Source organism: Rhinolophus sinicus, linkage group LG17 (genome assembly GCF_036562045.2).
Source record: "Rhinolophus sinicus isolate RSC01 linkage group LG17, ASM3656204v1, whole genome shotgun sequence".
Lineage (NCBI taxonomy): Eukaryota > Metazoa > Chordata > Mammalia > Chiroptera > Rhinolophidae > Rhinolophus > Rhinolophus sinicus.
The window spans coordinates 472,000-485,454 of record NC_133766.1 but is presented as its reverse complement, the minus strand read 5'-3'; the positions used below and the strand labels follow the sequence as shown (position 1 = coordinate 485,454).

General features: G+C 53.1%; 2 protein-coding genes across 2 annotated transcripts in view; both read right to left on the bottom strand.

Annotated features, from left to right (window-relative positions):
- LOC141569378 (uncharacterized) overlaps positions 1-6,352 on the bottom strand; it is a 72,617-nt gene extending 66,265 nt beyond the window's left edge. The window contains exons 1-2 of the mRNA XM_074322435.1: positions 6,172-6,352; positions 5,377-5,960 (exon numbers count right to left, since the gene is read on the bottom strand). Coding sequence (XP_074178536.1) covers positions 5,377-5,960; positions 6,172-6,352 — 765 coding nt within the window. The remainder of the gene's footprint in view (positions 1-5,376; positions 5,961-6,171) is intronic.
- LOC109435251 (uncharacterized protein C1orf226 homolog) overlaps positions 1-13,455 on the bottom strand; it is a 244,108-nt gene that overhangs the window by 104,270 nt on the left and 126,383 nt on the right. The window lies entirely within an intron of this gene.

The window sequence follows — 13,455 nt, the reverse complement described above, 5'->3', positions numbered from 1 at the left end:
AAACTTAAATTGCAATTTGTAGGACTAAGTAACAACAAAAACGGCCAAGTGTTTGGCAGGCACGTTGCGAGGCACGCACACCTATAATTCATTTACTCCTCTCTGACCGTCTGCGGTGTGTGATACTTGTACCCACTTTTTACAGATGAGGACACTATGGGAGAGTTAGGTGACCTGCACAAGGCCACACAGCAAGCGAGGGCAGAGCAGGAGTTGGGCTCAAACACATTTTGGCTCCTGAGCCCATGCTATGCTGTGCTGTCAACCAAATTCACATCATAAAAATTATAATATTGCAAACTAAAGGAAATGAAACAATGAATTGGGAGAAGGGCATCACTTCATTAATAAGAACACAACAGTTTGGAAATATGTTTCTACCAAAAATGACAATTTCCTCCTCCTGAAATTGGCCACATGTTCTATAACCAAAGAGTCTCATTGCATGCACGTCCATCACTGGAATTCCATTCATTTTGGGGAAAATGCTTCCTCAGCACTTCCTGTGGAAGTGGCACACTGTGAGGTGGGGGTGGGGCTACCTCTTGGGACACCAGGGAGTCCCTCAGGTTCCCTGGGGACCGGGAGGTGCAGACCTAAAGCAAGAGAAGCAGCCGGCAGGAGGGAGGAGACAAGCCAGCGAGGCAGCGAGGCACCGCCCGGTCTTGGGCAACATGGGTCGGGGCGGGGCCCTGGAGCCCTGGCAGGAAGCACTTAGAGATTCATTCATTGATTCAAAATACACTCTATACACTCAGCACCGCAGAAAACACGGGGCCCAGTGACAGGGAGCCTGACAATGACAATGGGGGAAGCGATCAGATGGCGAGCAGCTCTAATCCTAGCAGGGTCTGGTCAGTCCCTTCGATACAGAGGGACTGGTAATATCCACTTCACTGAGTGAAGGGCACTGGGCCTGAGAGATGGGGGGGCATCACAGGGAGGGGGTCAGGTTTAGTGATTGGTTCTACTGGACTGAAGCGCGGTGATCAAAGGGAATCGTTCAAACAGACAGCCCTGAATGTCATGCTGAGAATTTTGGCTCTCCTAGTAGGCTTAGAAACTTCTAGTGTTTTTCAGTTGGAGAATAACAATCATGCTTCAGGAAAACTAGCAGAGCAGACGTTTATAGGATCGAGTCGAGGCCTTCAGAAGATCACTGAAACAATACGACGAGCTCACTCAGCAATACTACAATACAGTTACTGCTTTCAGACTTTCCACAGTCGGTCGGTTCTTCCACTTGACAAATACGGACCTGATGTGAGGCAGGGGTTCTACCCAGAAGCACAACAGTCCTCCAAGGACACTCAGTGTCATGGAAGGGACATAAAGTTCAGTGGCACACTGTGATCCCAGCACAGCGCCGGCAAGAAGGCCCGTCACACGTATACCTGTGCAATGCAACTTGGACCCCGTCTGTCGGGAAGTGCAGCCCACTTCTCCACCCTGGAGTCTGAGCTGGCTGACGGGCTGACATGACCTCCACGTGCAGGAGAAGTGAGCCTGTGCAACTTTGGAAGCCCTAAGCGCTTCTGCCTCCATTGCTTGGGACACTCCCTGCTGAAGCCAGCTGCCCAATGAAAGGGCCACCATGCGACCTCGTGAGAACACCCCGTGGAGGCCGGGCATGTGACCAATGACCCCAGGGCCTTCCGCCCCAGCCTTGCCACAGCCGAATGCAGCCACCTGAGTGATCCGTCCACAGCACAGGCAACAGAAGAACAGACCAACGCAGCCCAGCCTGAACTCCTGACCCACAATTCAGAGCAATTAAGCCAGTGTTGTTCTGAGCCACTGGGTTTGGAGGCCATGTGTCAAGCAGCAACAGGTAACGGAAACCAGCCTGAGGCCAAGGAACTAGGGTGAGTCCTTGTTCTGCCCTTAGTGAGCTGTGTTCTGTGCCAAAGGTTTCCCCCCTGGGCCACAGTCTCCCCCTCTGTAAAATGGGAGGTCATACCAGGTAAGCTAAGATGCTCTCCAGTCCCCACAGCCTGTTCCATACCTGTGGATACCTGCAGGGGCCTGGGCAGCGAGTGCCACGTATGGAGGAGCAAATACTTCCGTGTCAGGGGACAGAGCCAGGGCCAGGCAGGTGTCAGAGTGCCACGGGGTGAGACTGGAAGGAGGCTGCACCCAGCGCATGCACGCTCGCAGTCAGGGCTCGCTGGGTGTCAGCCAGTCATTACTTCCTCATCTCATTGGCGCTGTGACTCCCGACAAGTTAATCTCTCTGATCCCCGTTTGTTTGTTTTCTTTCCTCTGAAAATGCTCAGGTAACACTAACGTTTCTGTTTCCCCACAAGGAAAATTCTTTTTATGTGAAAGTCCCGTGCAAATCAAAAACCACCTACAAACGTAGGCGTAACTTCCAGGACCCTTTGCACCATCGTCATTACACGTCTGCAGGTGGGGTCCGGCAAGTGGAGACGGTTGGTGGTCGGCCCTGGCCACCAGGAAAGCATGGGGAGAGGGAGCAGCGGCAAGTGCAGGGGCCCCACACGGTGCCCCTACAGCATCCAGCCCCGCCTTACAGGTTTGGAAAACTCCCTACACAGAGCCTGAGAGCCAGGCAAGTGGAGGACACCCGGGTGAGCCAGGACGCCCCCACCCGGCATGCAGTGCACACACCACAATCACTACCGAGGCCTGAGCACTGGATCTGGGAGTCTGAAGTCAGTGCTCTGGGTCTATGTCCCGGCATTGGCGTTCGCAGCTATGTCACTGAAGCAAATGACAACCTCCCTGAGCCTGTGTCCTTGTTTATAAGGCTGAGGGGACCCGCCTCTAGGGACACAGAGAAGCACAGGAAGCCCTGCTGGTGAAAACATCTTGGCTTCTGTTGGACAACTAAACACACGGTGTGTTTTTCTGAAGTGACGCCCAGAAGCATTTGGCCCTGGCCACCACCTTCCAGTCTCTGCAGAGCCCTGAAAGCCAGAGGCCGCATCCAGTGTTACTGCTGAAAATCTGCCAGCCCGTGGGAGAGAAAGACCCGGGCTCGTCTTCCAGGGTACCTGATGGGGCAGCAACAATACATTTTGCAGCCTTCGCTTTTCCAGAACAAAGGACAGTGTGCCGCTCATTTAACCCTGAAATCGAAGTGACCGTGCAGCTCCCTGGACCCTGCTCTGGAGGGACATGGACCCACCGAGACGCGGCGCTTGCCAGATGCACAGGGGACAGGAAAGCCTCTGCTGCCACCTCTACTCTGGTGACATGGCTTGAATGTGCGGCTGTCTAGTTTCGATTACAGAGCTGGGAGCTAGGACCCAATCCAGACAATAAGCCCTGTCCTTTCCTCTCTGCTGTCCATTCTCAGAGCAGGACGGTGGTCCCCTGTGCCCAGATCTGCACTGGGAACACAGCTGGCACCACCTGTAGCCCCTCCTCACGGAGCACCACCGTGTGAGTCCAGGGAAGGGACTATGGGAACCAGCTCGTGCAGTCCCAGACATTTGGTTAGAAAAGAACTCAGGGAAGACCCAGCGAGCTGCAGGCAAGTGTCGAGTCCAGTGGTTCCCAAAGTCCGGTCCCAATCGCCTGCATCAGATCACGTTAAAGACCCACAGTCCTGCTCCCCCAAGGTGTGTCAAGTTAGAATTGGGGGTTGCAAGCACCGGATTTCTAATACCTTCACATGATGATTCTAGGCATGCTAGGTTTTGAGATCTAGTTGGGATCAAATGCAGAGACTGTGAGAAAGGAATAAATGACTTAAAAACATTTCAATTCTTCTCTTTCTCCTTACCCTTCTTCATGTGAAACAGAGCACTAGTGAACCAAACAAGACAAAAGCCAAGTTCCCAGCTTATGTACGTCCAAGAAAATGAAGTCATGACTATGTTGAAAACTCAGGCTTTAAAATAAAAAGCCTGCTCACCAAAGCAACAGGCCTGGACAAAAATTAACCCAAACCTCCCATCTCAGACCGACCAGATCTATTCTGAGAGAAGCGAGATAAGATCTTGGCTGCAGCCCCACTCTGGTCCCAGCCTTACCCAGTAATTCAGCTGTGCATTCCACCGCAAGGGTCGACGTCTGGAGGGCAGTGGGTGTCCTCCCTGCTCTAGCCAAGATGGTTGGGGGAAAGATTACTCGGGGAAAGAAAAAAGAGGCAAGATTCTTTTTTTGAATCTCGAAACCAGTTCACACATCTCCAACAGAAGGAACAATCTCAAGGTAACCAAGGGCTTTGGGCACACGCACCAGAAAGATGGTTCACAAATGGGAGGACACAGACAGCTGACGGAAGATGCTGCATCTACAAAGTCACAAAGGAGAAAAGGCCGGCGAAGAGGACCACTGTCTCCACACCAAAAACGCCACCTTTTCCACAGAGAAGCGCTCTTCCCAGGTGATGGCAGTGGGAACCCCGGCTGGAATTTCAGAAACCAGGCTCCTCACTCCGGGAAGCACGTGGGGTGGGGTGGGGGGCAGCTGTGCACACATGAGGGTCCAGAACGGAGGCTTCCACCCGCCCCTCCCCAAGGACAGGCCTGGGCTCTCTCACCCCAGCACTGAGAATTCGTCATCCCCCTAAATTCTCCACCAGCGGCCCCATGCCAGCTGCTGAAACTTAACATTGCACCACGAAGCTATCCAAAGGGTGGCTCTCACACCCCACCCCCGCCTTTCCACGACGACTGGGACTTGCAAAGGAGTCGTGGCAAACCAGGCATTTGGTGACTGACGCCTGGACCTGGTCACCAGGAATCTAAAATACACCCTGTATTATTTTCCTCAATCAGGAAGCAGCCATCCCCATTTGAAAGACCTTCCTGAAAGCACCTCTCCCATGGGATCCCAGCAGGTAAATAACACCAGAGCTTCCCTAAAACAATTCTAAAGCACCAGGTGTCCAGGCTTCATTCACCTACCGGCTGGTCCTCAGGACGAGGGTCTGGGAAGTATTATAACTCCATCAGCCCTGGGCCAATGAGGATGGGGGTCTGCAGGTGGGGGGAGGGTCAGGACAGGGTCTGCAGGTGGGAGGGGAGGTTGAGGGTCTGCAGGTGGGGGGAGGGTCAGGACAGGGTCTGCAGGTGGGAGGGGAGGTTGAGGGTCTGCAGGTGGGAGGGGGAGGACGGCGTCTGCAGGTGGGAGGGGGAGGTTGAGGGTCTGCAGGTGGGAGGGGAGGTTGAGGGTCTGCAGGTGGGAGGGGAGGTTGAGGGTCTGCAGGTGGGAGGGGGAGGACGGGGTCTGCAGGTGGGGGCAGCAATACCGCCCAAACTTTGCTGGCGCTCCCGCAGCTCCGGCAGGGCCGCGGACCCACACGGAGGGGCCCTCGGGCAGAAAGGCCCCGTCAGCCCGCGCCCCCCCCCCGTGCGGCTGCGAGCGCCCGCCGCCCGGTGCCGCCCGCAGCGCCGGCCTCACCTTGGCCTCGAAGCAGATGCCGTGCTGGAAGGCGTCCTCGTTGTGCAGCGGGATCCGCAGGTCGTGCCCGTCGTCCACAAGGTTGTACTTGGTCTTGCTGGGCATAGTGCCCGCGGGGCGCCGGCCCCTCCGGGGCGACCGGGCGGCGGGAAGGGCTGCGAGACCCGGGGACGGCGGCGAGCGGGCCGAGGGCGCGGGCCGAGGGCGCCGGGGGCCGGGGGCCGGAGCGGCGCCGAGGCGGGCGGCGCTGTGGCCGCGCAGTTCCTGCCGCGAGGAAGGCGGGCGGCGGGGAGGCGGCGGGGGCGCGGCCCGAGGCGGGACCGGGCGCGGGCGGCCCGGGACCGGGAAGAAAAGGCGGAGGGCGCCTGTCACGGAGACGCCGGCTCGGCGCGGGGCGGCTCCTCCTCCCGCCGCCGAGGCCCCGCCCCCGCCCCGAGGCTCCACCCGAGGCCCCGCCCCCAGCCGAGGCTCCTCCCGCCGCCGGCCCAGCAGGTGCGAGTCCCGGGAGCGCCCCCCTGCGGCCCGACGCGGCACTCCGTCCACCGCGGGCGGCGGGTCGCGGGAGCCCAGGCCGCATCCCGCTCCTGGGTTTCGCGGTCAGATTCGGGCCCGGCAGCCAAAGCCGCGGCAGCCAGCGCCTGGGATCTTCGTTTTTGTTTTGTTTTGCGAGAGGGGGAGGGGCGGTGTTTGTTGGTTTGTTTCTGGGTTTCACCAGGGAGGCCAAAGAGAACCAAATCATTAATTCTGAGTCCCCTTTCTCCGGAGACTCGAGACCGCCTGAATGTGGACGGTCACCGGCGCTTTGTCTGACGTGTGTCCTGGGGGAGCACGTGTAAAAGCCATCAGCCTTTCGGAAATGGGTGCTATGGACCAGGGACTCCACGACGCCCACCGCTGTCCTTCGTAAGCAAACCCCTCTGTGCCGTCGGGACAAAAACCCTCCAGGCGGCTTCTGGCTGTTCCGGGCTCCTCGCATCGCAGGAAGCCTGGAGCTAACGCGCCTGTTGTTGAGGCCCCTTCTCTTCTCTCTTTACATCAAGAGTCTTTGCCATATGTGCAAATGCAGGGCCACAGGAGTCAGGGACCAAATATCCAGTGTCTGCCCAAACCCCATGGGCACAGGTACAGGACAGTTGTCGTTTATAAGGCTTAGTATTACCCCAAATCACCAAAACACAACCATTGCAGCCGGTGACAAAGCCAGTCCCAGCTGAGGTCACTGCGACCGAATGGTCACCATCTGGAAGCAGCTTTTGCTGCCCTGTGGACACATCCAGCCAAGGCGGCCTGTGAACCCGACATTGCCGGTTGAATAGACAAGACGGGGTCACAGGAAGCTTCATAATGAAATGACTTGCAAAGGGCACGTCTTCCCACACCATGTGCATGATCAACTTATAGAAGAAAGTGCTGTCGCCAGAATTAGATGTCTCACTTTGTCCTTTCCCATATGTTGCCTGCTCTCAGTCTGCTGAAATCAGTGGTCAAGAGGTGGCATCTTCTGGAATAGCTCTCCTTAAATAAAAGCAAGCTGATTACCGGAACAAATTAACCTCATGCATTAGACTGTATAGATTTCACTGTATTCATAAATATTAGTAAGGGCCAAAAATAAGTTGCACAGAGGAAATACACCATTAACCAACCTTTTTATAAACACAGGACACGAGAGCCTCGTCAGGCATGCTGAACTCTGAATGTCACAGTGGCTTTAATATGCATCGTAATGCACTCCCGAAAACCTGGCACAGGAACTGAACACTTAGAGGCAAGACCGTCAGCACAGGCTTCACTTACATCTCATATTCCTTCCTGGATCAAAGAAGTCCTCTGACGCCTAACAGCCTTTTTCCAGACTAACATGGGTCCCCCTGGACTGGACTGCCAGAATTTCATACCTAACGCTGTGACACACTGTAGACCAGACACAAAAGCTGAAGCCCAAATGTAGTTCAGAGTCCAGTACAGAGACCATTACCTAGTAGACATAACCAGTGAGTGGTTATGGGATCGAATCGTGACAGCAGCTGATAGGCTCCTGCTCTCTGTCTGTGGCCGGCACTGTTCTTAGAGTCTTTCATGTATTTTCTCCATTCACACTCACAACAACTCTAAGGGTAGCCCCATTTTGTTTAAGAAACTGAGCCCAGGAGCATTACATAACTTGCCCAAGGTCACACACCTAGAAAGGAAAGGACCCAGAATTTGAATCCAATTATGTCAAGAGGTGTTTCCCTCCTGGCCTGAAACGCTTCTTATTGCAAATGAGATGCATATCAAATTCAGAGTCCATGTTTTATTTAGGTGCATGTTGTTGCTTAGTTATGTTCATTCCACTTCAGTTAGATGACATGTTCCCCAGAGGAGAGGCGTGTTGTCTGCTTCGGCTTCCACCTGCCGAAACGTCAGAGCCATGCAGGCACAGGAACTCCCTTGTACTTCCAGAAACAATGGGCATCGAAATTCATTTCCTTTTCTTTAGCAGTGAGTCCAATCTTGTTTTTGCACCTTTAAATATAATTGATAATTGAGTTTCACCCACAGCATTTTCAAATTTATGAAAAAAATGAATCAAGTTTTATCTCAACGTGAATGACATATATATATACATATTTAACTTTCCATGTCCTTCTGTATTTTAAACTTTGCATAATACAATTTTAACCTGAAGTTTATATAATTAAAATATAAATTGCTAAAGCGTACAATACTTCCTATGTTAAATCTTATTAAAACTTTGTTTAAAATAAAGTGAAAACATCCTAAATCATAAGGCCTTTAGAACTGGAAGTCACTCAGAGATCCTCTAACCCAGCTCCTTCATTATTAAGGCAAGAAACAGAAACCCGGAGAAATTAAGTAATTTGCCCACTGTCACTATAGACTGGATCTCCTAATTCCCTCATCACACAACAGTGAGTTATAAATTGGTTGACAGCAAATTTTATTTTTAGTCCATATTTGGAACTGAGAAAATGAATTCATTTTTGAACATAAAATACCTGCTTCGCAATGCCAAGCACTTCCTATGTGTTATGTCACTGACCGTATGAGGTAGGTACTATCAGTGCGCCCATTTCACAGATGAGGGAACCGAGGCCAAGAGGGACGTAACGTCTGTAGGTTAGAGCAACAAGTCCTAGGAATCCTGCCATGAGTGTAACTGCCAAAGAACAAAGAGTGCCAGCTTACTCCGTACTGCTCAGAGGCACACACGGGAGAACCCACAAGATCTTTATAAACAGTAATATTAAAGATTAACAACCGGTAATGATGCCCTCCCCTTAGGTAACACACAGCTCAAAAGAATTCAAAGGCTTTTTTTCATGGCACCATCTTTACCTGACAATATCTCCCTGGGGACACACAGCCATGAGCTAGTGTTAGAAGGTGACAGTAACGATACTAAGTGATTTCTCCGCATAGATGAGAGCACCCTGTCTCACTAATGGTCTCTACTCTGCATTTGGTTGACCATAATCTTTTATTGCGGAAGCAATAATTTGGGATGTTCTCCCCATAAGAAAGATTGTACTAAAAGGTATTCTATATTCCGATGCTGATCTACATGTTTATTCCCCTTAATTGAAACTGATGCTGCCCCCCCAACATACACCCCCACCCCCTACACCCCCCTCCCGAGGGCAAGCCGCATTTCCTATGGAGGCATTTATTTCTGTTTTAAAGGTGTCTTTCTTTCTACAAAGTTATACATATGATGTTTTCATAAATTGAACACTCTTTCAATCGACTTGCAGACGAAAGGCCTCTGGGGTTCCAAGCTTCCCTGCACAGCTGGCGAAGTCAGAGGAGACAGGAGGGCAAGCTGAGTGGGGAGCTGTGTCCTTCTGTGGCGGGGCGGCCCCCCTCCCTGGACCAGAAGAAATGAGTATCGAAGGCCGTGCCGTTTTGGAGGGTCTGCAGGCTGCCCCAAAAATTCTTTCTCTTGGACACTGGGGAATTGGATCTGGAGAAAGGAGCCAGGTCTGCAGAACTCGCTGAGGGAAAAAGGCTGGGTTTCTGCTGTGTTTGATGCCTTTTCTTGTGTAGATTCTTCCAGGAATCTCTCCTGAGTGGTGGAACCACCCCTGCTTTTCCAATTCTGAAGGTTCTTTTTTGAGTTCAAGTTAACCACTGAGTTCCGTGGCCCTGCTTAATATTCCAGGTGAGAAATACTTATTGATTCAACAGCATTTGCTCAAAAGCCCTTTGGTCCAAGGCAATAAAATCATTTTTAATGAGCATTCCTGCTCTGAGAGTTTCCTGGGGGCGGGGGTTTGCAGGGGTAAGTGGTCCACGCCCATCATGAGTCACTGAAGTGCAGAGGGAGACGTGAGCTCCAAGGATGAAAACCAGAGGCCGGACAGGCTCTCAGCGTCCCGGGGGGAGGACAAGACTCTTGCTCAGGGAAGGCTTCAAGAAGGACGTGAGGCTGCAGTGTGCCCTGAAACACGGCAAGGGTTTAATAAAGGGCACAGAGGAGGGGGCAGAAGGAGTGGGCACAGGTCCCTGGGGCCCCTCATCTGCACAGTGTCGTCAGGGGACAGAGATAAGCTCACAGGATGGAGAGCGCCTCCCGGAGCCCAGCTGGTGACAGACAGGCCAGCAGGAGTCGAGGCAGAAGGGCGGCTTCCTCAGCTGAGATGATGAAGGGCTGAGATGACCGCACTACTGAGAAGTGACCCCACGGAGAGAAAAAGAAAACGTGTTTCTCTGACCTGCTCGCCAAGCTTCAGCTGAGAAACGCCTTGCTCCCACGCAGCCCTCGGACGCTGCACATCGTAGGGGTGCCTGGTCGCCCCGGCAGTGTCTGCCCCCTGCTCAGAGTGATGGCCCCATGACGCTGCCACCAGCCACACCTCAGGGTCTGGTCCCAAAGTACCTCCACGCACTCACTTCTGGGTGCGTTTCCATTCTTGCTTCCATCCCTCTTCAGCTCCAGGCCATCTCATTGGGTGACAATTTGAGTGTTAGTGACCTGGTCCTTGGTTTGGCTTGTTTTTTGTTTCAGTGTTCTGTGATTCCGAAGAGAACCTGGGGAGAGTGAGCTGCTCCGCTCGAAACTGCCTCCGGGATCTTTACTTTCCACCTCCCAGCATAGGTCTCTATTCCTAAATCAGAACAAAAGCCACAGCAAGCCCAGCCCTTAATGCTGGAGCTTGTCCCCTCCGCCAGACCTGGCCTGTCAGGGTAATGGGTCTTGGTTCCTCCTTATAAAGCCCACATTCCTAAGACAATGTAATGGGAGGGCTGTGAAGATGATGGAAATGCTTGGAAATGCAAAATATTTTATTTTCAGACCTCTCTCTGAAGGTGTAAAGCTTTCAAGCAGCTTTGTAGCTGCTTAAAAAATAAAGCTGTCTTCAGACCCCCCACTAGTGTGCTTAAAAAATCAAGGAAGAAAGAGAGGGGAGAGAGAGAGAGAGAGAGGAAGGAAGGGAGGAAAGAAGGAAGGAAAGAAGGAGGGAGGGAGGGAAGAAAGAAAAGAAAAGGAAAGGTAGGAAAAGAAAAGAAAAGGGAGAGAGGTGCCATGCACCGGGTGTGTTTGGCCCTCGAATGTCCAGCCCAGGCCCTGGGTCAACCACTCCGGGCTCCGTGGGCTGGAAGAGCCCAGTTTCAGTTAAAACCCAGACTGATTAGCATAACAGGATCTTCTCCACACGCCCTCTGTTGTCTTTTGAACCACACACAAAGGGAGTGGCACAAGCGTGTTTTTTTTTAAGAGGTACAAGCATTTAAAGGTAACTAGCTTCCTCCAGACCCAGCGTTAGCTGCTCTCATTAGCAACTGCCTCATTCCCTTAAAAGGGCTTGAAATCTCTGTTATAAATGCCTTGACATCACCGGCTGGCCCCTCTCCATGCCACTCGGAGCATTTTTCCCCGAAAAGGTGCACAGGGCCCCAGAATTTTCCACCTGTCTGAGCAGCCGTGCTCGGCCATTCACAAGCTCAGGGCAGCCCCTGTAATCCGAGCTCCATCCACACGATAACAGACCGGTCTAACAGCGAGAACAGTGGGGAGGGGATGGGATTCCCTCACGACGCAAATCTGACCGTCCACACCAACGTGCTGGCACGTCACCAAAGTTCTCCTGGGGTCTGGTGTCTGCCTCCTGGTGGCACATCCATCTGTGAAAGGGACGCATCATTCCCTGTCACTGTCTGCTGTGCGCCCCCACATCGTCCTAGAAAAATGCTGGCCAAGCTAGAGCAGAATGCAGTTTTCTGGTGAGTCAAGTCGGCTTCGGGGACAGTTACCGTTGATGTCAGGTTTCCTGGTGAGAACGAGTGTATGACAGAAAGCATATTTCTACCTGGTGTTATACACCTGTGTTCCCAGCTGCCAAAAAGGTGAGAACAGCTCAATGTCGATGGACAGGTGATGGGCAAACAGACGTGGTCCATTCGGACAATGGAATGTGATTCAGCCTTAAAAAGCGAGATTCCAACACTGTCATGGCACGGAGGGAGCTTGGGGGCACTGAGCAGTCACAGAAGGACACTGTGCTTCGTTTCTGTGGATGCCCCCAGGGGGCAGAGCCATGGAGACGGGCAGTGCCCTGGAGGTCTCCAGGGGCCGACGCAGGAGTGTCTGGTGGCACAGAGTGTCTGTTTGGGACGATGAGAAACTTCTGGGGACGGATGGCGGGGATGGTTGTACAATCGGGTGAATGCACCAAACGCTGCTGAACTAGACGTTTTTAAATGGTTTTCAAAAAGCATGTTTCTGAAGATATTGTAACACTTCTTTAAAGGAGGCGTTTGGGTTTCTAGTGGAAGTAGAGGGTCACTGCTACAAATACCAAGGGTCCTTCTGTTGGCAGGTGGGAAAATTCTGGGTGATCAGACGTCCTAATGGGATGGTCTTATGTCATCACACACGTGCTCTACTTCAGAAGACTTAGCTTCTTCTGGAGGCCAGTTGGGATATTAAACAGCCCCAAAAAGACACACTCTGGGATGTTAGAATGCGTGGAAAGACATTTGAGACCATGTTACATGCTACCGCACGGCAGCTTTTACAGTAATTTGCATGGAAGTTTCCACAGGTTTCAGAACTCAGAGGATTATGTGACTGGCTTCCATCTGAACATCCAGGGTGGGGAGGGACTGTCACATGTCCCGGCTGCTGGAGACGGCTGTGCTTTCATTCCGTGTGCACTTCCCGAGTGTGTACTCTGCGCCACCTTCCATTCACCAGACGTTTCCTGGTTGCTGACTGGGAGTCCTGTGAATGGCCCTGAAATAGATGGAACCGTTTCATCCGTTCTCAGGGACTCACGATCCATCAAGGAGGATCCTTCCACATAAAGGAAACTAAAGCCCAGAGATGTTAAGTGACCTTTGAAAGGCCACACAGCCAGCTGGAGCTGAAACTCAGACTTCCAGGTCCTGGCCTGACCCCAGCAACCTGGCTACCGGCCAGCGGCCTCGCAGGATTCAGCAGGGCCGTGCTGATGACCGGCCGCCTGGTCCCAGGACCTGTCTGGTTCCCCTTCAGCCTCTGTTCTCCAGGCTGCAAAGCTGTCTCTGGTGCCCTCTAGTGGCCTAACTGAGTAGTGGCGACCTGCTGACATCCATGAACCCCCAGCCACCCACACCCCAATGGGCAGAGTAATTGAGCTTTCCATTTGTTTTAAAGATCGTGAAACATGGCACATATGTAATTCATCTCAACACAAGTACCCCTGACTCTCTCAGAAGCAAAGACCAAGTCAGGCCCGGGCCCTGGGACAGCTGGGGACACACAGGGCCTGCCAAGGGACTGCTCCCAGGGGCCTCTCCAGAACCTGAACTTGAATGTGGGAGCAGAGCAGAGTGGCCAGGTGACACACGGCGGGTTCCCTCCCTCGAGTTCCTAGGAGCCCCAGGGCTGCCTTCCCATCCAAGGACCAGAGAGGACAAGTGTTCAGGACACAGTGCTCAGCAAGGACCAGGACGAAGGTGCCTCCCTAGAGCAGAGGGGCTGGGGGGAGGGGTCGGCAGGGGGGGACCTGGATGGAGGGAGCCCTGGAGGAAGAGTCAGGACACTGGGAGCCCCTGAGCACCAGTGACAGCAGGGACGCCTGCACCGCCGGC